The sequence below is a fragment of the Hyperolius riggenbachi genome, chromosome 8, assembly GCF_040937935.1.
Source record: "Hyperolius riggenbachi isolate aHypRig1 chromosome 8, aHypRig1.pri, whole genome shotgun sequence".
Lineage (NCBI taxonomy): Eukaryota > Metazoa > Chordata > Amphibia > Anura > Hyperoliidae > Hyperolius > Hyperolius riggenbachi.
Genome location: NC_090653.1, coordinates 8,250,265 through 8,273,744, shown reverse-complemented (window position 1 = coordinate 8,273,744; position 23,480 = coordinate 8,250,265). Strand labels below are relative to the sequence as shown.

Sequence of the window (23,480 nt, the reverse complement as noted above, 5' to 3'; positions counted from 1 at the left end):
CTGGTCCCATGAGAAGATATCATCCAGAATTTACAAAGACGTGAGGAGTTTACTAACTTTTTTGGGATGAATGCTTCACTTGCATTGAAGGGCATTCACGGCTTAAATTACTAGATAATTCCAAGGAGAGTTGATCCAGGGATTTATCTGACTGCCACCTGGAGTAGGGAAGGAAATTTTCCCTTTTAAGGCTAATTGGTCCAGGCCCTATAAGGTTTTTAGCCTTCCCCTGGATCACCTGGGATATGTGCGGGTTCAGGATGGTGTGTTTTTTTTTCCTTCTGGTTGAACTTGATGGACGGATGTCTTTTTTTCAAGCACACCAACTATGTAACTATGCAACTGCTGAGTGTCAGCTCAGGTACTACATGTACCCATGTTTATCTTATCATGTCACATGTCACGTCAGGTACTATATGTACCCATGTTTATCTTATCATGTCACATGTCACGTCAGGTACTATATGTACCCATGTTTATCGCATCTTGTCACGTCACGTCAGGTTCTATATTTAACTATGCTTATCTCATCATATCACATGTCAGTTCTGGTACTATATGTACCCATGTTTATCTCATCCTGTCACATGTCATGTCAGGTACTATATGTACCCATGTTTATCGCATCTTGTCACATCACGTCAGGTTCTATATGTACCCATGTTTATCTCATCCTGTCACATGTCACGTCAGGTACTATATGTACCCATGTTTATCGCATCTTGTCACGTCACGTCAGGTTCTATATGTACCCATGTTTATCTCATCCTGTCACATGTCATGTCAGGTACTATATGTACCCATGTTTATCTCATCCTGTCACATGTCACATCAGGTACTATATGTACCCATGTTTATCTCATCCTGTCACATGTCACGTCAGGTTTAATATGTACCCATGTTTATCTTATCATGTCACGTCACGTCAGGTACACTTTAATGCCCAAGTACTTTCCACAATCACGTAAAAACTAAACTATTTGAAAGAGATTTTTCTGAATATGAAATAATATTTATTGTTCCGTTGGCTTTTTTTTCAGCACAGTAAAATATGAGTTGTAATGCCGGGAATTAGATGATCTGCCGTTTGTGCCGTTACCTTGACTTCGACGGAGGCAGAGATTTCTCACAAATCGAATTATTCAGAACTGGCGGCGACTTTATTCCATGACATTTTATTTCAGACAATGACAGTTATTGATGGAGAGATCTGTGGTTGTTTTCTCTGTCGCGATTACCTTGAATATTCCTCACCCCGACTGCATTCCTCGCAAATTAATTGTCATTTATTCCCTTTTATAAAACGGAAACGCTCGGCGTTGTGGATGGCAGCTGACCTCCATAATTTTCTCCCCCGATAGCGTCAGAAGTGGAGTATTCTCTTCTCCAACAACAAGCGAAATAGACGGGCGAAGCTTTGCGCACCCGGCCTCATCTGACCGCCTCTCAGGCAATTCGGGAGAAATGTAAAAACAATAAACAGCCGATAGCTCCGACAAAGAGGGACACTATAGGGACAGAAATAAAGTGTCTATAATGAGCCAGCTCTATGGAGGAGAAAATTACAGCACCCTCCCCTGTTTCATGTTAAAGGGAACCCGAGGTGGGAGACACATGGAGGCTGCCATATTCATGTTCTTTTAAACAATGCAGATCGCCTGGCTGTCCTTCTGATCCTCTGCCTTTAATACTTTTAACCATAGCCCCTGAACAAGCATGCCGATAAGGTGCTCTGACTGAAGTGTGACTAGATTCGCTGCATGCTTGTCTCAGGTGTGTGATTCAGACACTATTGCAGCTAAAGAGATCAGCAGGGCTGCTAGGAAACTAGTATTGCTTAAAGCGGACTCTAGCTCTTGCAAAGAACAGACTGAAAAGTGTTCATTGCACATAGAAATGCTGTAGAAATCAGCTGCACTGAGCTGTGTTTGTTTATTTAGCTACAATTGAGTGTGACAAGAGTGTAATCAGCAGGCATGAGTCACAGCACTATCCCCTGTAATGGAAAATAAATATGGCAGCCTCCATATCCCTCTCGCCTCAGATTCTGTACGCTGGGTTGGTCTAGTAAAAGCTGAAGAACATAAAGATCTGGTTAAGTAGGATTGATTTTATTTCTTGTGATGTGTCTCCAGGTTTGAAGGTTCTGCCTGGAGGGAACATGGGAAGAACATACAAACAACATACAAATAGTGCTCTGAACATCAGATCCAACCTGAGACTCTCAAACTGCATGCCGAGAGTTCTAACCATCCAGCCGCCATGTTTTCCCATCAATGACTCACAAAGCACTGAAGCCACAGGCAGAATAGCTTCCGTTTTAAGATATTTAAAGAGAAACTCCGACCAAGAATGGAACTTTATCCCATTCAGTAGCTGATACCCCCTTTTACATGAGAAATCTATTCCTTTTCATGAACAGATCATCAGGGGGCGCTGTATGACTGATATTGTGGTGAAACCCCTCCCACAAGAAACTCTGAGGACCTGTACCTGTGGTACTCCTGGCAGTTTCCTGTCTGTGAACCTTGTTGCATTGTGGGAAATGGCTGTTTACAGCTGTTTCCAACTGCCAAAAAAGCTACGTCACCTGCCAGCAGTAAAAATGTCACCATGTAATAAATGTCAGAATGTAAATCAGGGAGAGGAAAGATTTTACAATGGGCAAACACTGACTAAATCATTTATACAGAATTATTGTAAAAATGAAGCACTTTTTTTATTACATTATTTTCACTGGAGTTCCTCTTTAAAGAGAATCTGTATTGTTAAAATCACACAACAGTAAACATACCAGTGCGTTAGGGGACATCTCCTATTACCCTCTGTCACAATTTCGCCGCTCCCCGCCGCATTAAAAGTGGTTAAACACAGTTTTAAAAAGTTTGTTTATAAACAAACAAAATGGCCACCAAAACAGGAAGTAGGTTGATGTACAGTATGTCCACACATAGAAAATACATCCATACACAAGCAGGCTGTATACAGCCTTCCTTTTGAATCTCAAGAGATCATTTGTGTGTTTCTTTCTCCCTGCAGAATCTCATGCACTGAAGTTTCAGGCTGCTCGTTTCTTCCTGCAAACAGCTTTGCCCTTGTCTGTAATTCCTCAGTATGTGAAAGCCCAGCCAGCTCAGAGGACGATTTATCCAGCTTGTAAAAGATAAGAGAGAAGAGAGAAGCTGCTCTAATCTAAATATCACACAGGCAGTGTGCACAGAGGGGCCTGAAAGGGGGAGTTCATAGCAGAACCACAACACTGAAGAACTTGGCAGCCTTCCAGACACAGGCCGACAAGTCTGACAGGGGAAAGATACATTGATTTATTACAGAGACTGTCATAGTAGAAAGTGCTGCAGTTAGCCAGAACACATTAGAATAGCTTTTGGAACTTGTAGGATGATAAAAAACAGGATGCAATTTTTGTTACAGAGTCTCTTTAAGTTTACTTACAGTATCTCAGAACAGTCACACCTCTCAGACTTGTGTAAATACAGAGACACCCCCTTACTGAGCAGGTGTTATGGGTGGAGTCATGGTGGCCACATTGTTATGGGGGCACTGGGCAGATTGTCCATTAGGTCATCAGAGTCACCAAGGGGCGTAGGAAGAATGTTTGAACATTAGGCATTTCCATGAAAGGTTGCATATGGGAGGAAGGGGGGCATGATTTTTAGTTGCACTCCTGTGTTTTTATAGGAACAGTGGCCTTCCAATCATCTGCCCAGCCTATTCACAAATACTATTTTATATGGACCAAAATGTAATTTATTTCTGACTGTTTAATCTACACCCAGTCAGCACTCGCAGCGTTAAGTATTGCCATAAAGCAATGCTGCTCTCGAGCCCTTCCACTGCAACAATATAAATTTATCAAGTAGAGTGAAGTTCAGAACGAGAGACCGTAGGCCATAATATCATCATCCAGTCCACTCTATTTCCCTGGGCCATCAATGCTGGAAATAGCTGAAAGATGATTAAACAGCAGACAAAAAATCAATGGCAGACAATAAATACATGGAATCATTTTTTTTACGTTACAAAGATCATATTTAGTTAATGGTTATCGTCCTGTCCGCGGTAAATCATGTCAACGGGATGGGCGAACCGTAACCCAGACTCAAAATAGCTTCGGATGTTTTTTGTTTGCTTTTTTTTCAGAGTCGTGCAGCTGGAAAAAGGGAGGAAGGGAAGAAAGGTGTAAAGTGTCGCTGTTAGAATAAATACAATAAATGCAGGTTTGCAAAGGAACGCTGCATTATTGATTGGCGCTGGACCTAAACGGAACCTGACCTGGGAAACAAAGACTCTATGCAGGTGGCATTTCAAGTGCTTGAGGTTGAAATACGACCTTATTGGGCCGCTTTGAAGAGTTTTGGGTTTGCGTGTTGGTTTCTCGGATGGGTGAGTCAGCTGGAAGGTGCGGCAAAGAGGCGGTGGGGGTCGGTTAAATGTTTGCCAAGTGGACTTTATTATGCGAATAGTTGCCCATCCGGCTACACCGGCTGAGAGCTCGGGGAATGTTAATTCCGTCTCTCTACGTTCCGCTGGGCAAACACAATGTCCAGAAACCCAACTCTCGTCTTTTATCCCTTTTCATGGGACAAAGATATAGACGGCTTCCTGCCTGGCTTAACACTTTCACCGCCGGGCCTGCTTCAAGGAGTCTTGTGACCAGAAATAAAGTAAGAACTGTAACCAATTTCAGAGATGGTCAGATGGTAATCATTTTGACTTGCTTATAAACTTTTGAGATTTTGCCACTTGCCAGTGATAATAGCTTCTTGTTAACTATGATTGGTCCTTTGACTCTGATTGGTCCAATTTTAAGCTGCATACAGCTATGGAGTGGGTACAAAAATCATCCAACTCTGACTCCTCAGTTTATGAAACCACTGACTCCGACTCCAGGTACCCAAAAATAGTATGACTCCGACTCCACAGCCCTGCTTGAACATCTCTTCACAAGAGAGGGTGTACTTACTTCATTCTATGGATTTAGGGTCACCATCAGAATCCTTACAACATTTGTGGGCTTGATACAGAGAAATATTAGAGACACCTCCCCGCCATAAGATTAATTCCTGATCCTCCCGCGCTGGATCCAGTCCAGTTAGCTGGCTGCTCCTCATCGTGTCCAGGGGTGTTCACCTCATTGTCTCTGATTTTCTGTTATCCCTACTGTGTATGGGGACTGGAGTCTGGAATTAAAGGACTCCTGAAGTGACAGGGATATGGAGGCTGCCATATGTATTTCCTGTTAAACAATACTAGTTGCCTGGCTGTCCTGCTGATCTATTTGGCTACAGTAGTGTCTGAATCACACACCTGAAACAAGCATACAGCTAAACCAGTCTCACTTCAGTCAGAGCACCTGATCTGCTGCATGCTTGTTCAGGGGCTATGGCTAAAAGTATTAGAGGCAGAGGATCAGGAGGACAACCAAGCATTGTTTAAAAGGAAATAAATATGGCAGCCTCCACATCCCTTTAAGTAGAGAAAAGTGGAACGTTGGCAGATCTCCCTTGAAGGACACTTGTTGCTGATCGGTTAGCCTGGCAGCGGTGTTGATTAATCAGCAGACGACCAGCTTGTGGATTTTATTTGGTAGCACGTCTCCTGTTTCTGGTTAGAAGCATTTTCCACTCCTCCCAAAAACTGAAAAAAAGCAACTCAACTTTATAAAACTTCCCAACCCCCCCGGCAAAGTTTTCTTTTTCTCTTTTTAATGGCTGGCTATTTCTCTGGGATAGAGTGACCCACTTCCTCTGCGGACAGGAAGCAGCTCCCCTAAAAGTGGTCGCTGCCACAAATAGCTGTGCAAAAATGACAAAATGTAACTGATTTCTCCCACGAGTGGATACACGTGAACTTAAAAAGCTTCACAACATTTTCCACATTATCCAAACCTAAAATAATCGCTATAGTGGTAGTTGATGAATGCTGCGTAGCGGACTGACTGTCTTTGGTGAAGAGTTTGAGCCTTTGACCAAGGTTCGAATCTCAGCTCAAGCCAGTATGTAAAACAGTACGGAGTCTTTGGGCAAGTCTCCCCAATGATCCTGGTCGCTCGTGGAGCTAAGTGGCCGCAGCCCTGAGCCCGGCAGGATAAAAGCACAATATAAACGTTCTGTGTCTTGTCTCGAGAGCGTTCCGGGCCCTGTAGGCGGCCGGTCCCCCGCCGCAGCCGCACGCCATGCGCACACTACAGCAACACCCTGGCTTGTGTGGTGATGCAGATCCGCGCCGAGTGCTCAGAATGTAAAGCAACTTATTTAAAGTGAGAATTTCCGCAGGAAGGAAAAATAAAGTGAACATAACTGTAATCATATCGGCGCCTGTCTGAGAGACATAAAATCATCGATGACAATCTCACATCTTTCTCTCCCTTCCTCGGCCTGCCTGGGAACGGTCCGCCGTGCATAAATAAGCAATCATCGTGCAGCCATTAGGTGGAAGTGATATCCGCGGCGTGGAATTGGCGCGTGTGTGGAGGGGGCCGCGCCGTATTCTGCAGAAATTCCACCCAAGCCCAGGGGAGCCCTTCCAAGTATTGCGGAACTATTTCCAGGAATAAGTACGCCGCGCGCTAATCCCTCATCCATTCCTCTCCATCCGCAGAATGACTTGTTTACTTACAGAGCCGAGATCAGCAGTGACATCACATGCCGCCTCCGACCTCATTATCTTCTCTTACAGCGGACCTGAACTCAGAACTTCCTGTCTGCTCTAAAAGATAAGCAGCAGCATAGTAACCTTTAAAGAAAAACATTTCTTTGTTACATCCGATACAAATCCTGCAATACAACTGTAGTGTGTCTACTTGCTGCTTTCATGGAACCAGACATTGTTAACATCCCGTGCTTTATAATGAGCTTATCTGCCGAGGAAGTCAGGAGACACAGCTGAGAGATCAAATTACACTGGTGATTAGTCACAGATAAAGGGGAATTAGACAGGATAAACTAAATACATACAGGGTGCATTTCTCTATGGCTTCCTTCTGTCCTGTGCAAGTTCAGGTCCACATCAAGGGGTAATTTAGACATTCATTGTAATCTTTGATATGTCCAGCATATGATGCTATCGCTCCGCCCTCCCTGTATTGCTTAGCCTAGGCTGTTTAGCTAATCTCCTCCCAGAGCACTCTGAGAAAGCAGCCATTATTTCCACTGGCTTCAGAATTCTCAGTAAACAGACATTCCACAGAGATCACCTGACAGGACTAAAGATGTTGGCGCCTGTGATAAATGTCAGAATGTAAATCAGGGAGAGGAAAGATTCTACGCATACATTATTTTTGAAAGGGGGGGGGGGAGGGGGACATGCATTGTATTGAAGAGGCGCTGTAGTGACGTATAGTAGAATACTGTAAATTATTCAGGATAGCCCCTATGACAGCCATTTTCCTGGTTTCAGCATCTGAAACACTTTCTATATCTATATATTGCTGTATATTGGTGTGTTGCCCCGCCCTCCCAGTGATGTCACAGCCTAGGCTGATTAGCAGATTAGCTATGCGGAATTCTCTTCCCATAGCATTCTGGGAGACATTTTTTACTGGCTTTGGAACTCTCGGCGAACAAACATTCTGCAGAACTGCACCTGTCAGCACTAAAGATGTCGCCATCTAGGATAAATGTCAGAATGTAAATCAGGGAGAGGAAAGATTTTATTATGGGCAAACACTGACTTAATAATCTAGTGTTGAAAAAAATAAGCAGTTTTATTCTTGACGTTATTTTTACTACAGTTCCTTTTTTATGCTTTGTTATCCTCCCCCTTCCGACGACACTCCCATCTGGAACTGTCACAGCATCTCCGTCCCCGGTGCGTCCGCGCGCGCGCCCTCGCTGCCCCCAAGACGGCAAACACTAAAGCAGATATTGGAGGTTAGTGGTAATGCCAGTCAAAGCCTGTGAGCTCTGCTCTTATCTGTGCCTCTCCTAAGCCGAGAGGCTGTGAGACTGCGGCAGATTGTCAGGGCAGCGGTCTGCGGCGCGCGCCCGTAACACGCACTGACGCAGCGCCATGTCTGCCGCCTCTTCCTCCCGCTGCATTATCACAGCACAAGATCAGACATTTCGGGTGCAGATTTAAGAAGCGATCAGTATCTGCGCTTTCCCTCCAAAGTGCTTTTCTTTCCCTTCCTTTATTCCCACCTCCCCTCGCCGCGCTCCGCTCTCTCTAAGCCGCTCATATTTTTGGTGCAGTGGAGGTTGTGCTGTGAATTTTTATGAGTTTTGCCTCATGTGTGGCAGAGCGACGGAGAAGGAGAGGATTTAGCGGAGGCCCAGGTTAAACACACAAATATATAGCTTCACAATACTTCAAAAAGATCCTTATCACAGCCGGCATTATGTGGCGAAGCTTCTGCGCACATCACTGAAATGCAAATTATACCGAGATCGTCGCTTCAATGAGGGGGGGGGAGGGGGAACGCGGAAACATTTAATTCTGAAAGGAATTTCTCACGTCGACTGTAAAATTCATATTAATGAAAAAATTGTGCTTGCTGGACTCTTTATTCTCCCTGCGACAATCCCTGATGAAAGGCTTTTCTTGATCGCAAATTACTGTAACGTGCGACGCCGTGTTGCGCGGTTACCGGGTGTTAAAGGGACGGCGACCCCGCTTGTCGCTGGGCGGCTTCCGCGTCCGTCACACGCACGTCCTGCAAGCTCTTGTTTTTGTTAAATGGCGTGAAATGTGAATGACGCGTTATTCTGCTTCTGTCTCTCTTTGTTCTGTATCACTTCGGCTTTTGTAAAGATGGAATTTATCGTTTGTCGTTTAGTCCTCATCTTAAAGGGGAACGGAAGTGAGAGGTATATGGAGGCTGCCATGTTTATTTCCTTTTAAGCAATACCAGTTGCCTGGCAGCCCTGATGATCCTCTGCCTCTAATACTATTAGCCATAGCCCCTGAACAAGCATGCAGCAGATCAGGTGTTTCATACATTATTGTCAGATCTGACAAGATTAGCAGCATGCTTGTTTCTGGTGTTATTCAGATACTACTGCAGAGAAATAGACAAGCAGGGCTGCCGGGCAACTGGCATTGATTAAAAGGAAATAAATATGGCAGCCTCCGTATACCTCTTACTTCAGTTCCCCTTTAAGGTTGTCATCCGGCACAGAAAGAAAACTGCTGTTATTATTATATTTTAGTTATAAAGCGCCAACATATAATGCGGCGCTGTACAATAAATAGTCTGTGCAGATAAAAAACCATGCCTAGCAGGCACAAACTATCACACAGGAGTATGAGAGGAACCTGGCCCACTGAGCTCGCAATCTAGGAGGCTGAGAGAGCGTTGTATCAAATAGAAGTGGGGGATGTGGAACTGTGGGCGGTTTCTAAAGGACGCCTAAAGTGAAAAGAGATATGGAGGCTGCTATATTTATTTCCTTTTAAACAATACCAGTTGCCTGGCAGCCCTGCTGATCCTCTGTCTCTAATACTCTTAGCCATAGCCCCTGAACAAGCATGCAGGTCAGATGCTCTGACAGAAGTTTGGCTGGATTAGCTGCATGCTTGTTTCAGGGTTGTGATTCAGCTACTACTGCAGCCAAAGAGATCAGCAGGGATGCCAGGCAACTGGTATTGACTACATACAAAAGAAGGTTCAGAGTGTGCTGCCCAAATGTCCATACAATACTTACCACCCTAAAAGAAAATCCCTCCTCTTTAGAATGTTGTCCTTAGACCATATGTGATTGTTTTCTTACTGTCTTCTTTAAATCCAGTTTTCCTCAAAATCAAACAAGCTGTTGTAACAGTGATGGAGGCGGTTCACTTGGATTGGCTTGGGGACAGTTGTTGTTGTTCAGTCTTTAGTCTTACAGACTCTTTGCGACCCCATCATGGACCACATTACACAAGCAACTCTTTCCTCTACTGCCTCTCGAATCTTGGCCAAGCTCATGTTTGTTGCTGCCACGATACCATGATACTATCTGGCCAACTCATTCCCTGCCGTCCCCTTCTTTCTTTGCCCTTGATGTGTCCCAGCATCAGGGTCTTCCCCAATGGATCCTGCCTTCTCTATTCTCTGAAATGTGGAAAATCTGTATTTGCTCCAGACTGCATAAAAAAGCAAAAATAAAAAACAGTGACAAACACAATACATAGGGCTGTATTTACCATAAGGCACTGTAGGCTCCTGCCTACAGGCACCTCTTGATCGAAAGGCAGCTCACTCCGCTCCCCGAGTGCCTCCTTCTCTCTTTCCATATGCAGAGTCCTGATGAGAGCGGAAGGGGAACCTCCTGCTTAATACTAAGGTTCCTCTAGCTACATCATACATGGAGGCACCACTAGCTACTTAAAATTGAGGGTACTTATGGCTACTGAATACTAAAGGGCACCTGTAGCTACCTATGACGGTAAAGTAAGGGAGGAGTGACAGCTGGGACAACCAGCACAGTTGGGGTGCACTTTGGTGGGGGTTTGTAGATTCATGAAGGGCGGAGTCTAAGATACCAGGACATTTGTGCCTATAGGCTCCTGTGAGGTAAATCTGGGCCTGGCTATATCAGGAGACATTTTGAGGGTGACTTTGTATATCTACTTATGCATATTTTTTTGATACATAATTGGATGATTAATAATTGGAATAAACCCAATATATATTTGTATTTACCCGCAGTCACATTTGAAGGCCTGTTTTGTGGCTGCTCACACATAATAGAATTTCCTTGGGGAAACCGCAAGTGACACGTAAGGATCACCAGGCGGCAGCTTCGGCTTCATGGAAGACCTCCATTTTATGGAGACATGTATTCTTTTGACTTTCCGGGCATTGCTGTGATTACTCTCAGGCTTCGGGAATTTCACAACTTATAAAATAATCCGCCAGCCGTAGACAGAGGTGATGCTTTCCGTCCATCTCTCCACATTCATAACCTCTGATCTCATCTTGGAGAACGCTACTCCGAGATGAGGCCTGCAGAGGGATCAGAGACCTTCTGCCGGCAAAAAATGTAATCTACACATATGAAAAGAGGTGATCTGAGTTATAGTCCCTTCATGGGTTGTGACACCTTTTTTCTGAGTAAATGTGTTACAACCGGCATGGGATTTTCTGCCGATGGAGATTTCCGTAGCAGTTGCTTGCCTCGGTTCATCTCAACCGGCCAAAGGCCCGAGCTGACTGTTGACAAGCATTGTAGTTATTTGTACTTTTCTTTCTTTTTTCTAATCATGTGTATCATTATTACGTCATAAACAAGAAAGGTTATAAAAAGTGTTGGCGGTATACATAATTCTGTTCTTAAAACGTCCAGCCTAAAGAAAATTGGGTGGAATTTATTGTGGCAAGAACACTTTGTTTTCTTTGATGATCTGTTTAATGTACTGTTGAATTAAAATAAAGAGTTTCAATTGTAATCTCTTCACGGGACAGTCATGCTGGACAACGTTGAGATGCTTTGATATCTCTGGAGACACCTTAATAAATCCGACCCACATAAATCAAACTATACATATTTTAGGGCATTTGGATACAATAGAGCTAGTCTTAAATATTGGGTAGAGTTCCTCTTAAAAGTGGCTTATAATCTAAGTATGCCATATCTCCATCCTCCTTCATACATTCTTCATGTCCAGCTTATTGGTTGAAACGATAGCCGACGCTATCTTTTCTACCTTAATATGATTGATGAGCCTAACCTTTCCATCTCTAGTCCATAAAACTAGCTTCCATCTTTACTACTCCTTACTAATAATCCTCCTCATCTCCATCAGACACTAACCTACTCATATATATCTTTTGTCTTCTTATTGGCTGTACATTTTATTAAAGGCTTATTAGCCACAGTACTACCAATTTATGCAGTGAAGCTGAGAATCGTCATTCAAACTGCTAGTTCTAACTCAACGTGCTTCAGTTAGGCCCAAACTCCCACCCTGACGTCCATGCCAGTACCTGGCACCTAAATCAGGTGGTGTCTAAATATTGGGCATCAGAATGATCTGTATGAGGTGAAATCAAACAACCATGATGTACTACTGACATGATTCTATAGCTATCTGATTTTTAGTGCTACTTAAATTAGGCTTAGTTTGATTTGGATCCAGTTTAGCCAGAGTAGTCCCGATTTTCGGTGTATTCTAATCCTATTGATGTGTCAGAGGGGTTCTGTTGGTGTCTGTTTCAGTCTGTTGGTGTCTGTTTCAGTCTGTTTCCATCCATTTTCTTTAGATTTCCTTCAGTTTTTATCAGGTATTTTCATCAGTTCTCATCCGTTTCCAGTGCATTAAAAATGGACAAATAGGCATTGAAACAGATATCTATGGGTGAAAACAGATGACAGTTAAATACCCACCTAAACGCAGATTCCCGGCAGTCAATCATATTAAGGTTTTATTCTGTTTGGACCAATGTTCAGGTCAAACTAGAAGATGAGTCAAATGTAAACCCCTACACTACACCTGACTGCTAGACAACTGCTGATCACAGTGACAATCAGTTACATTATTAGAGCATAAGATAGTTATGGATCAACCTAGTGCCTTCTTATCTTACATCTGGTACACACATCCAATCTTGATTGACCAATTTTACTACTTCCATGTAGTATGAGAGCTTAACTGTACAATTTGTTTAAGCTGTACACACCCTTGGACATCAGAATCAAAATCAGAATAATTTATTTTGCCAAGTACAAATGGGGGGGGAGTTGTACCCAGAACTGGTTTTGGCTCATACAGATTCTGGGAAGGATGGGGGCGGGGGTTGGATGATGGAAGTTAGAAGGGAAAATGACCAAGGGCCGAGGTTGCCATACTACGGCGCCACCAGCCAACAAGTAGGACATTAAAGTGAACCTCCGGACTAAAAATCGACTCAGCAGCACTGAAAAGGCTTGGTGTTTCTTTAACAGTTTCACAGCATCAGAACTTTGTTTCTTTTATACAAGCCTCATTTTTAGCTGCACAGAAGAAAACTGCCCGGGCTTTTTTCCCCTGATGCTGTGCAAAGCATGATGGGATTTCTGATGTTGTTGTTCTCGTTCTGCTGTTTTGGTGCAATTTTTTTTTTTTTTTTACATTTTGAATTTTACATTTGAAGCCCAACGTGTGCAGCTGGGAGGGGTAATCAGGACAAAGGACAGTTGGAACTGTGTCTTATGCTCCTTGTCACCTCCTTTCAACCAAAAAGATGGCTGCCCCCATGACAAAGATGGCAGCCCCCATGAATCACAAACATTTGCCTGTTCTTTTAAAACCGGGTGGGTAAAAAATTATATTACCTATCTATTGTAATTAATGTAACTTAATGACAGTATGTTTGTTTAAGCTGAAATTCCCGTTTAATACTGACATGACACTAGGACAGTGATGGCTAACCTTGGCACTCCAGCTGTGGTGGAACTACAAGTCCCACGAGGCATTGCAATACTCTGACATCCTTAAGCATAACTCGGGGAGGCGGAGGCATGATGGGATTTGTGGTTTGGTCACAGCTGGAGTGCCAAGGTCAGCCATCACTGCACAAGGACATGTAATACTGGCCACACACGATTCAACTGCAATCGTTTGATGGTGCTTCCAACTCCGTAAAGCGATTGCCCATCACTAATGATAAATACGGCAGTAGAATGTTTTTGATTCATGACAATGAGCTAGGACGAGTGTATGGCTGTGTATCTTACATTTTACATTATGTTTTCCTAACAAAGTGCCACTTTAAGGTAGGCTGGCAGCCATTCTGGACATGTCTATCATTTCTGCAGTCTGAATATGTTTGGTTTGTTTTCTTATTTCCTCCTGTATATCTGAACCACTGCATTATTATCGTTGGGTGATTTGTTGTACTTCTGTACATATTCATAAAACAGACTTGCTTTATCAAGCAAATCCCATCCTTCAGTCCGTAACTCAATAAGCCCTCCAGTGATTGGTGGCTGTGCTCATCGGTTGTGTCAGGGCTGCCAGAGATGGAGGACATAGAAATGCTGGCAATGGGCTAGGCTGCATATCAAATATATGAATTTCCTCCACAGAATTGCTTCAGTTTGCACATATTAATACGACACATTTAAGCAAATATAATAAGGATACAAATTACGGTGTCTAATTATCGCTGTAAATATGAGGCTTACTGTGCAATGGGTTTTTGTCTCATGATAATTACCTCGTATTATACAACGTGCCAAGTCAAATACTAAATTTGCTGTCTCTTTTCTCTCTCTTTCTCGTTCTCTGGTGTAGATCAGAATGAGGGATTCCACTGCAGGGAAGAATGCCGTATTCTGGGCCACTCCGATCGTTGCTGGATGCCCCGGGTCCCCGTACCAGCTCGTGCCAAGTCCCCAGAACATGGAAGGAACGTCATTGCCTTGTCCATAGAAGCCACCACTGTAGATACTGAACCCTTCGAGGACTGTAACACCAAAAGAACTTTTGCAACTTTTGGCAAAGACGGCAACGAGCACCCGGCCGATGACAGGGCGACCTTGAAAGGAAAAAGGACAGTGGACCTGCCTATCTGCAGCCCCAAGGTCAACGGCGCTGTGCGCGAGGCGGGAAACGGTTGCGAGGCCATCAGCCCCATCACTTCTCCCCTGCACCTCAAGAGTCCTCTGGCAGCCAAACCCACAGCAACGTACAATATCATGCACTGTGCCGGAACCCGTGAAATGGAGCAGTTTGTCAGCAATGGGCCGTCCCGGCCTTCAGAGGCAGAGCCCAGAGGGGCGGACAGTGAAAATGTAATGCATGAAATCAACCCATTATTGCAAGAATGTCGAGAAAAAGACTCAGTGGGTGTAAAGAGATTGAAGGACATTGTACTCTAAGCACCGACCCTACTGTATGAAAAAAATTACAAAAAACAAAAACAAAGATGATAAAAAATGACTTAAAAAAATTACAGTTCGTTTTTAAATGGCTGACCAATGGTTCACAAATTGCTGTATCTATAGCTTCCAAAATGTATTGTTTATAAATAAAGGCTATTGTTATGTGACAATCCCAAATTATTCAACATGTGGCAGGGGTGTTCCGTCCGAACAAGCAGCCTGAATCACTATTGTCTTTCTCCTCCCCTCTCCTTCTCCCCCGCGCTCAACACGAGAACCGTTACGACCATCCATGTATAAAGTATTATGTATGTATTAAGTATTTTGAATTTATATATTTTTATAAGTATATATCAAAATTATAATGTAAAATTAGATTATTTGTACAGAACAAGAAAAAAAAAAGGAGAAAAAAAATATTTTCCAAAGCTCTACCGCTACTTTCAAAAAGATTTTCCCTTGCTAATGATTTTGTAACATAAACAAAAAATCGGCCATTCTTTCGTGAGTCATCCTGCGTTTGAAGACGTGAGCTGTAGATGGACTGGCGTTGTCCTTAATAATTTAGTTCATGATTGGTTGCTGTGTTGCCCAGGACACCCCTGCATTCAAAGCCCTTTTGCTGTTACATGCTTTCTGTACTATTACTGTCTTTGATATTTAAAATTTTGTCCAGTGATGGCAAAAGGCATTCAAGTAAAAATGGAACAAAAATTAAAAACATAATTTGCATTTTTATTTGTTCACTTAAATGAGTCCTTTTTGTTATGATTTCTTTTCAGCTCTTTTTTTATTTTATAATTTTTACATTTTTTTAACATATGAAAGTGAAAGGATAGGGTATAAGTTAATTATTTAATTCCTATTTATATAAAGAAAAGTATGTTTTTTGTGAAAAAAAAAATGTCCTCTGCTATTAATAATACATTTTTATAAATATATATATATATATATATATATATATAGTTCATTGCTAGATTTCAATGACCAATCTATGGTTGTATTCTACATACAGAATGTTTTTTTTTTTAATATATCCCACATGCATTCATTTTTCAAATCAGATTTCATTGAATTGAAACATCATGTTTTCTAAGGATTATTGGATGTGTCTTCATATCCATTTCTCCATGTCCTGACCTAAGAAGCTGTTTTTCTTTTTTTTTTCTTTTTTCTTTTTTAGATTTGTAAATTATATAAAAGAAAAAAGTTTACATAATATTCTGTTTGTAAAGTAGTCCTGAAAGATGATGTTGCTGAAAAAAAATGTTATAGAAAATTCGATTCACTGAGTATTAGTGAAATATGGAAAAAAATAATTAAAAAACAATTTTTAATTTCAAAATGGCGTGATAACCATGCTTCCAGATGCATGATGACAAGGTAACAAAAAAAACAATAAGAGTCAAACAATAATGGGTAAGACAATAGAAAATCACACGCAATACCTTAATAGTCAATTATGTTTTATTAAACTAAAGAAATCAACTTACCGTATATACTTGAATACAAGTCGACCTCGTGTATAAGTCGACTCCAATATTCAACCCTCTTAAGCTGGAATTTTTTATTGACTCAAGTATAAGTCTACTTAGCAAAGTTAACGGCTGCACTTGGGGACCAGGAGGGGTTAATGACGGCACTGCATACAGTGTTGCAGCCATTAATCCCTCCTGCCACTTAAATACCCCCTCCAGGCCCCCAAGTGCAGCAATTATTCACTCCCTATTATGCAGCCCAGTATTTCCGCTCCACCCCTTTCTTTGGTAATTGTTGTGGCCAGGACTTTCACACCTGTGTTGTCTTGGCATTTCCTTTCCTCAAAGTATCACTTACCACTGGGTACATTGCTGCAAATGGGAATGTCATTATTAGTACACACATTACTCAGTGTGGCCTGTGACTAGAGTATAAGTCGACCCCTATACTTTTATGAAGTGAATCAGACCTAAATTTCTAGATTTCAACTCGAGTATATACAGTATTTAATATTTTTGGAGGCGTAAATGAGAGAAATATCAGTCCCTTGGACTGTCAATAATTTTGCCCTTTGTATTTTTTTTTTCTAAAAAGTATGCTAGATGTGTCCTTTTCTTCTCCGGATGGTCCTGTACTTCATAAACTTGGCAATACCTCATCTTCTTGTCTTTCCAAAGGACTATTACTTGGACCTTTTTTTTCATTTCTTTGTATTTTTTTTTTCAACACTGTGAACAGCCTCTGCCAGATCCTATAAATAATGTGTCTGCCACTGAACGGTAGAGTTGAAGTAGAAGTCATGGCAAAACTTCTTCATATTTTTGGACATAGTAGAGAAGAGTTAACACTTCTGTGTTCCCATTGAGATAATTCATTTCACTTCCTATAGCTGAGATATGGCAGGAACGTAGGGGAAATCTTACCAACTTTTGGTCTGGTTCAAATTTTGGAATTCAGTCTTGTTAGCTTTATGCCAGTTGTCACAGTGAGTAGGAAGACTCTAAATAGTGCTTGACTGGAATTATGGATAATCAATTTCTTCTACATAAACCTGCCCTGAAAAATATTCATGGAAAAGAGCATGTGATTGGTTAGAAAGTCTCTGATTGGCTGGTCTTAGTCATGTCTCATTTTGCTCTACAGGTAAGAAGCAGAAATTAGACATGATCACATGGCTGAAACCCACCAGAGACTTGGATATTCTACTGCCGGAGGATTCTGGTTCTCCATAAGCATAATTTATGATGAAGGGCAATAGACTATCTCTGTTTGAGAGGATTGTAAGTAGTGACAGACTGAGATCAATTTTCGTAGGCCAACTTATCCTACAAGTCCAGAAAACTAATAGACAGACACCTGATGTATCAGGTGATCAGTTTGTACTTCTTGGATAGGGCGGTCCCAGTCACGTGACAATGTCTCACTATTGCTTCCTGTGTAGGAAGATTGAGACCAATCAGTGAAAGAGACGTAACTAACACATGATAAATGGGTCGCTGGAGAAATTGTCGTAGGTGAATGGATCATCTATGGAGTTGTGTTCATCTTTTCAGCTGGGAATGGGATTTACATTGGTCAAACATACTTTCTGTACGGACCTCAAGCCCTACTTCCCCCACCTGCTAACTGCTGGTGGTTTTCAATCGCGCATTTAGCAGATCGGAGAGTTTTATGGGACCTGGTGAAGCCACGGGGGAATGTTTCCTTTAGGCTGGTTTCACACCAGGACGTTGCGTTTTAGGGGACGTTATGGTCGCATAACGTGCCCCTAACACAATGCCTGGTGCTCCCTGCTTTGGACGTCAGAGTGAGCCGCGTTGTGCAGCTCACTCTGGCGTCCGTGATGCGCACTCTTGGACGCATGCGGCATCACGTGGTCCCGCCGGCCAATCGCCGCACAGAGCGGCCGTTACAAGAAGTAAACACTGCACGTCACTGAGTGCAGTGAATATTTATTAGCCATGTGCCTGGCCGCTCTCCGCTCCTCCCCAATGTTACTGAGCATGTGCAAGCAGTCTAACGCGGCTCTGCCGCTTACAAAGTACTGCATGCAGTACGTTGACTTATGGCGCAGCGTTACTGTGTAACGCAACGTGGGCACTGTGAACAGCCCATTGATTTTTCATTACTGTGAGTTGGGCTGCGTTACAGGCTGCTCTAACGTGCGCCTGTAACGTCTCCCTGTGAAACCAGCCTTAGGAATTCACTGTAACTACATTTAACGTGTTCAGAACATTGATCAGAACATTTAGCTAATTTAATTAATCGAGCTACTGGTTACAATAAATAATCAGCAGCTCTCTGCACAAAATTCAGCATCACAAATCTGGGTTCCCATAAAACATTATTATTACTCATATTTGCTGATAATCTCTGGCCTGCAGCTCTGGGACTCCGCAGTTGGCTACTGTGAGGCATACTGAGGACCACAGGTGATCATAGAGATACCAGTAAGTCAGGATTGTGGCTCGCATGTAAATTGTATACGGCTTATACTTGGGCCAATCAAAATGAGCAGAAAGCGAGTCTCATTGGACCAGTTCTAAGCTGCATCTAATTTACAAGAAAGCTAGAATTATAAGTTTGTCATTCACCATCTTGCAGAGGATCTTAAAGATATCAAATGTTACCATCCTGAGGATATGAAATAAGCCCTTAGATGGCCTCCAAGTGTGAGACCTCTCCTGAGATTGCTCACACAAATCTTCCGGAAGTCAATTTGCACAACTGTAATCATGTGTCCTATTGGTGATGTTCCGGGTCTGTTGCTATGAGCTGGTTTTATGCTGTATCGCTTTATTTTCTGTTTTTTTTGGGGGGAGGGAAAAATAAACTATCTTAACCATATGGAAGCAACAGAATACAAACCTTTCTCTGAGGAACATGGTGTCTGAGTGGTGAAAACCTCAGATGGAAATCTTCCCAGTTATGTTGTTAAAGGATACCTGAGGTGACATGTGACATGATGAGATAGACATGTGTATGTACAGTGCCTAGCACACTAATAAATATGCTGTGTTCTTTTTTTTCTTTCTCTGCCTGAAAGAGTTAAATATCAGATATGTAAGTGGCTGATTCAGTCCTGACTCAGACAGGAAGTGACTACAGTGTGACGTCACTGATAAGAAATTCCAACTATAAAACACTTTCCTAGCAGAAAATGGCTGATGAGAGCAGGAAGGAGATAAAAAGAGTCAATAATTGAGAGATTTTAGCTCTGGCATACTTCAATGAATGTGCCATTGAGCAAAAATAATAAAACAGTTCAAACTTAAAAAGTAGATTAAAACATAAAATAAAACTGTGCAATATCTTAAAAAGCCATTTTTAGGAGAAGAAAGATAAATACAATTGTTTATTTTATTAGTTTATTTTTGCCTCGGGTGTCCTTTAAAAATAATGTAGTATTTAAAGTGAGCCCGAGGTGAAAATAAACTGATGAGATAAAGAATTGTATTTATCCTCCTACTCCTAAAAATGACCTTTTTTATGTATCCCAGGGTTTTCTTTTATATTTAAACATCTACAGGAATGCCCCGTCTTCCGGATTCAAATTCGGCCTTGGCTGTGTGTACATCACAGCCAGAATAAGTCCACAAAATTCGCCGCTGATTAAACTTCGAACTGCAGCCCGTGTGCTGGCTCAAGCAGCCTCCCGCACACCGCTTATCTGCTCGATAAGCCTGTCCGCGTCTTCTCCGCATTGCTGTGAAATTTCTCCATAGACTGAATACTATCTATGGCCCGGCCCTTCTCTGCCTTTTCTGCTAGACAGCACTGGGTTTAACGACACCAATTGTAAGAAACTATACGGTGGTTGCTATTGGCAACAACACAGCACACCTTTATTCCGGCACCAGCAGCTCATTAACAGGAGCTGCAAACACGACTCTCATCACAGCAACAGCATTGGAGATAGGACTCCTCAGGCGTCTTCAGAGGTTAGGAGTTTATTCAGTCAACAAATATACAGTACAGTTCGTTACATCTTAGCAAAGCAGATTCTTCTGTAGTACGTCTTCTTGGCGTTACAGGCTCTTGGTCCCATTCCTGGTGAATGGTAACCAGTCTTTATCTTCTGTCTATACTACGTTACATCTATACTACCTATATACAGCATACAGTTATAGAATATGACACAACATCATTGGATAGAAGTCAAGGGTTGGAGAAAGCCAGCAGAGAGACAAAAAGTCTGTGACCCCCTTTTAATACCGGTCACCAGAGAGTTAAATGTGACATCATCTGAGCCATCCTCCCAAACCTACAATTGGCTCAGACCACTTGTGGTGTCATAACACACACCTACGTTTTGTACTTCTTGGACAGCACACCTATCTTGCTTCAACGGCTGTGCCAGGTCTAGCCTGTATGGCTGATACAGACTTAATGCAAACAAAAAAGTGAAGATGACCAGCACTTGCCAATTCTTAAAAAGCAGGGTATTTATTCACAAAAAAAGTGAACAAAAAATAGCCATGACATCTGGACTCCCAGAATGTAACTATAGCTCTCCAGAATAGGTTACGCCTCCATTGCAGCCCAATTCCAATCACAACGGACTGTCGCCGTTTCGAACGGATAAACCGCTCTTTGTCAAGTGAAAGCTTGGCGACAGTCCATTGTGATTGGAATTGGGCTGCAATGGAGGCGTAACCTATTCTGGAGGAAGTCCTCATGCTACTATTTGCAGCTAAGAGCTATATCTACTCTCAAGAGCTATAGTTACATTCTGGGAGTCCAGATGTCATGGCTATTTTTTGTTCACTTTTTTTGTGAATAAATACCCTGCTTTTTAAGAATTGGCAAGTGCTGGTCATCTTCACTTTTTTGATAACACACACCTACTTAATTAATATTCCGAGTATTTTTTACCCTACATACAAAGAATGCCATGTTTGGTAAATATTGGCTATGTTTACCTGTCTGCCGCCTCACGGTCTGGGGCAGTTTAGGCCAGTTTAGGCCTGTGGCCTTTCACCAGGGACATGTTCCTGGTAACTGCCAGCCTTGGAAATGTTCAGTACCAGTTCTGCTGAAAATCAGAACTGTCTCTTTTCTCTCTAAGAGAAAATCCACTTAAAGGGCCATTCTACACACCAAGCCTTTTTCACTCAGTTCAAGTAACTGAGGCCTACATAATACTTAACTTCTAACAGAATGTTTTACAGTCTCTACTCAGTGGCAGCCTAATAAGTTTCCCAGAGTTAGATAAAGGTCCGTAGTTTATGTACTTTATCTCTCCCTGCCCTCAGAAGTTGTATTCTGCCAGGAAAACTTTTATGGCTGTAATTTGTTTATCAGTGATGTTTACTATATTCCCGATAAGACAGAAGCTGTCACTTCCTTGCCTGGACATTAACTCTTTCAGGCAGGTAAATAAAACAAGTAAAACATCCTGGTTATTAATTTGTTTGGCACTGTACATACACATGATTATCTCATCATGTCTCATATCACCCCGGGTACACTTTAAAGCGCTACTCAGTAATGTTACAGTAACAGCATTACTAATGCGTGTTACCGTAGCAACGCTCGGGGTACTCGAGTACTCGCGCTAGTAGTGTCATTTGGGGTACACTGCTGTCGGTAGTAATGGTAATTTTGCCGTTGACAACAGAGTGAGAGCATTTCCTTTTGTGACTGTTGCCTCTTTCAGATTGTGCACATCGGGGCAAGACATGAAGTGAATTCTCCCTGCTCAGTGCATAGTGCTGACACCACCGGTGTACATGGAACAGCTTATGAAACCGAGCAGGCAAAACTGAGATATGGGAAAGCAATAACAGCAGAAAGGTATCATGGCAACAAGGAATGGGCAGTGATATGCTAATCATTTCAAACTGATGCAAATGTTATGTTATTGGTTTATTTCTATTTATTTTGAGAATGTATGCAGCTTGCCATTAGACTAATCAAAGGCTGATCATTTTGATTGGTCCAAGCCCCAACTGCATGCACGCCCATCAAATGAACATACACTTTGCATCAACTCGAAAGGATCAGCATATCATTGGCTGTCCCTACTGGCAGGCACGTCCTACTGGCAGGCACATCCTACTGGCAGGCACATCCTACTGGAAGGCACATCCTACTGGCAGGCACGTCCTACTGGCAGGCACATCTGTCGATACAACATACAGAGTCAGGTTTATGTAAAGAGCGGATTCAGGGCTGTTTTCCATTGAGAAACGTGATTGCACAGTGTTTCTCCTATTGTCTGCAACAAGTCCGCTGTGATTTTTATCCAATCCCTCGGGTGTATGGAACGATTGTGGTGCATTTACGATTTCTGACAGGTGAAAAAGAAATGTAGTCACATAAAAATTGCATTGCACTGTGCGATTTTCCTGTGCTTCTATACTTTGTACAGGAGCTTAAAGGCAATGGGTACCGGTAAAAAAAAGAAAAAGTCAGATACTCACCTAAGGAGAGGGAAGGCTCGGTCCTAATGAGCCTTCCCTCTCCTCTCCCGGTGCCCTCGGTGCTGCGCTGGCTCCCCCGTTCGCGTCCGCCGCCGCAGGGACTTCGGAGGTCTTCGGGAGTACTCGGGCTTCCGAAGACGGGTCGCTCCATACTACGTACGCGCGAGTGCGTCATAGAGGGTGCTCGCGCATGCGTAGTATGGAGCGGCCGCGTCATCGGGAGCCCGAGTGCTCCCGAAGGCTTCCGAAAGCTCCCTTCGGCATGCGGAAGTGGCAGTATTTGACCGAACTGGTCGAATACTGCCACGGGGGATCCTGCGCGGGACCGGGCACCGGGAGAGGAGAGGGAAGGCTCATTAGGACCGAGCCTTCCCTCTCCTTAGGTGAGTATCTGACTTTTTCTTTTTTTTACCGGTAAACATTCACTTTAAAGAGCAACTCCAGTGAAAATAATGTAATTAGAAAAGTGCTTCATTTTTACAATAATTATGTATAAATGATTTAGTCAGTGTTTGCCCATTGTAAAATCTTTCCCTGATGTACATTCTGACATTTATCACATGGTGACATTTTTACTGCTGGCAGGTGATGTCAGTGGAAGGAGTGGATGCTTGCTTTTTTGGCAGTTGGAAACAGCTGTAAACAGCGGTTATTTCCCACAATGCAACAAGGCTCCCACAGTGTAATGTCAGTACCTAAATGCATACATCAGACTGTGGGAGGGGTTCTCCACACAATATTAGCCACACAGTCCTCCCTGATGATCTAT

General features: G+C 42.6%; 1 protein-coding gene across 4 annotated transcripts in view; it reads left to right on the top strand.

The window, feature by feature from the left end:
* PCDH19 (protocadherin 19) overlaps positions 1 to 15,553 on the top strand; it is a 236,044-nt gene extending 220,491 nt beyond the window's left edge. For all 4 annotated transcript variants that reach the window (XM_068249988.1, XM_068249987.1, XM_068249986.1 and 1 more), the window contains one exon: positions 14,218 to 15,553. In XM_068249988.1, coding sequence (XP_068106089.1) covers positions 14,218 to 14,804 — 587 coding nt within the window. In that variant the 3' untranslated portion in view covers positions 14,805 to 15,553. The remainder of the gene's footprint in view (positions 1 to 14,217) is intronic.
* The last annotated feature ends 7,927 nt before the right edge of the window (positions 15,554 to 23,480 follow it).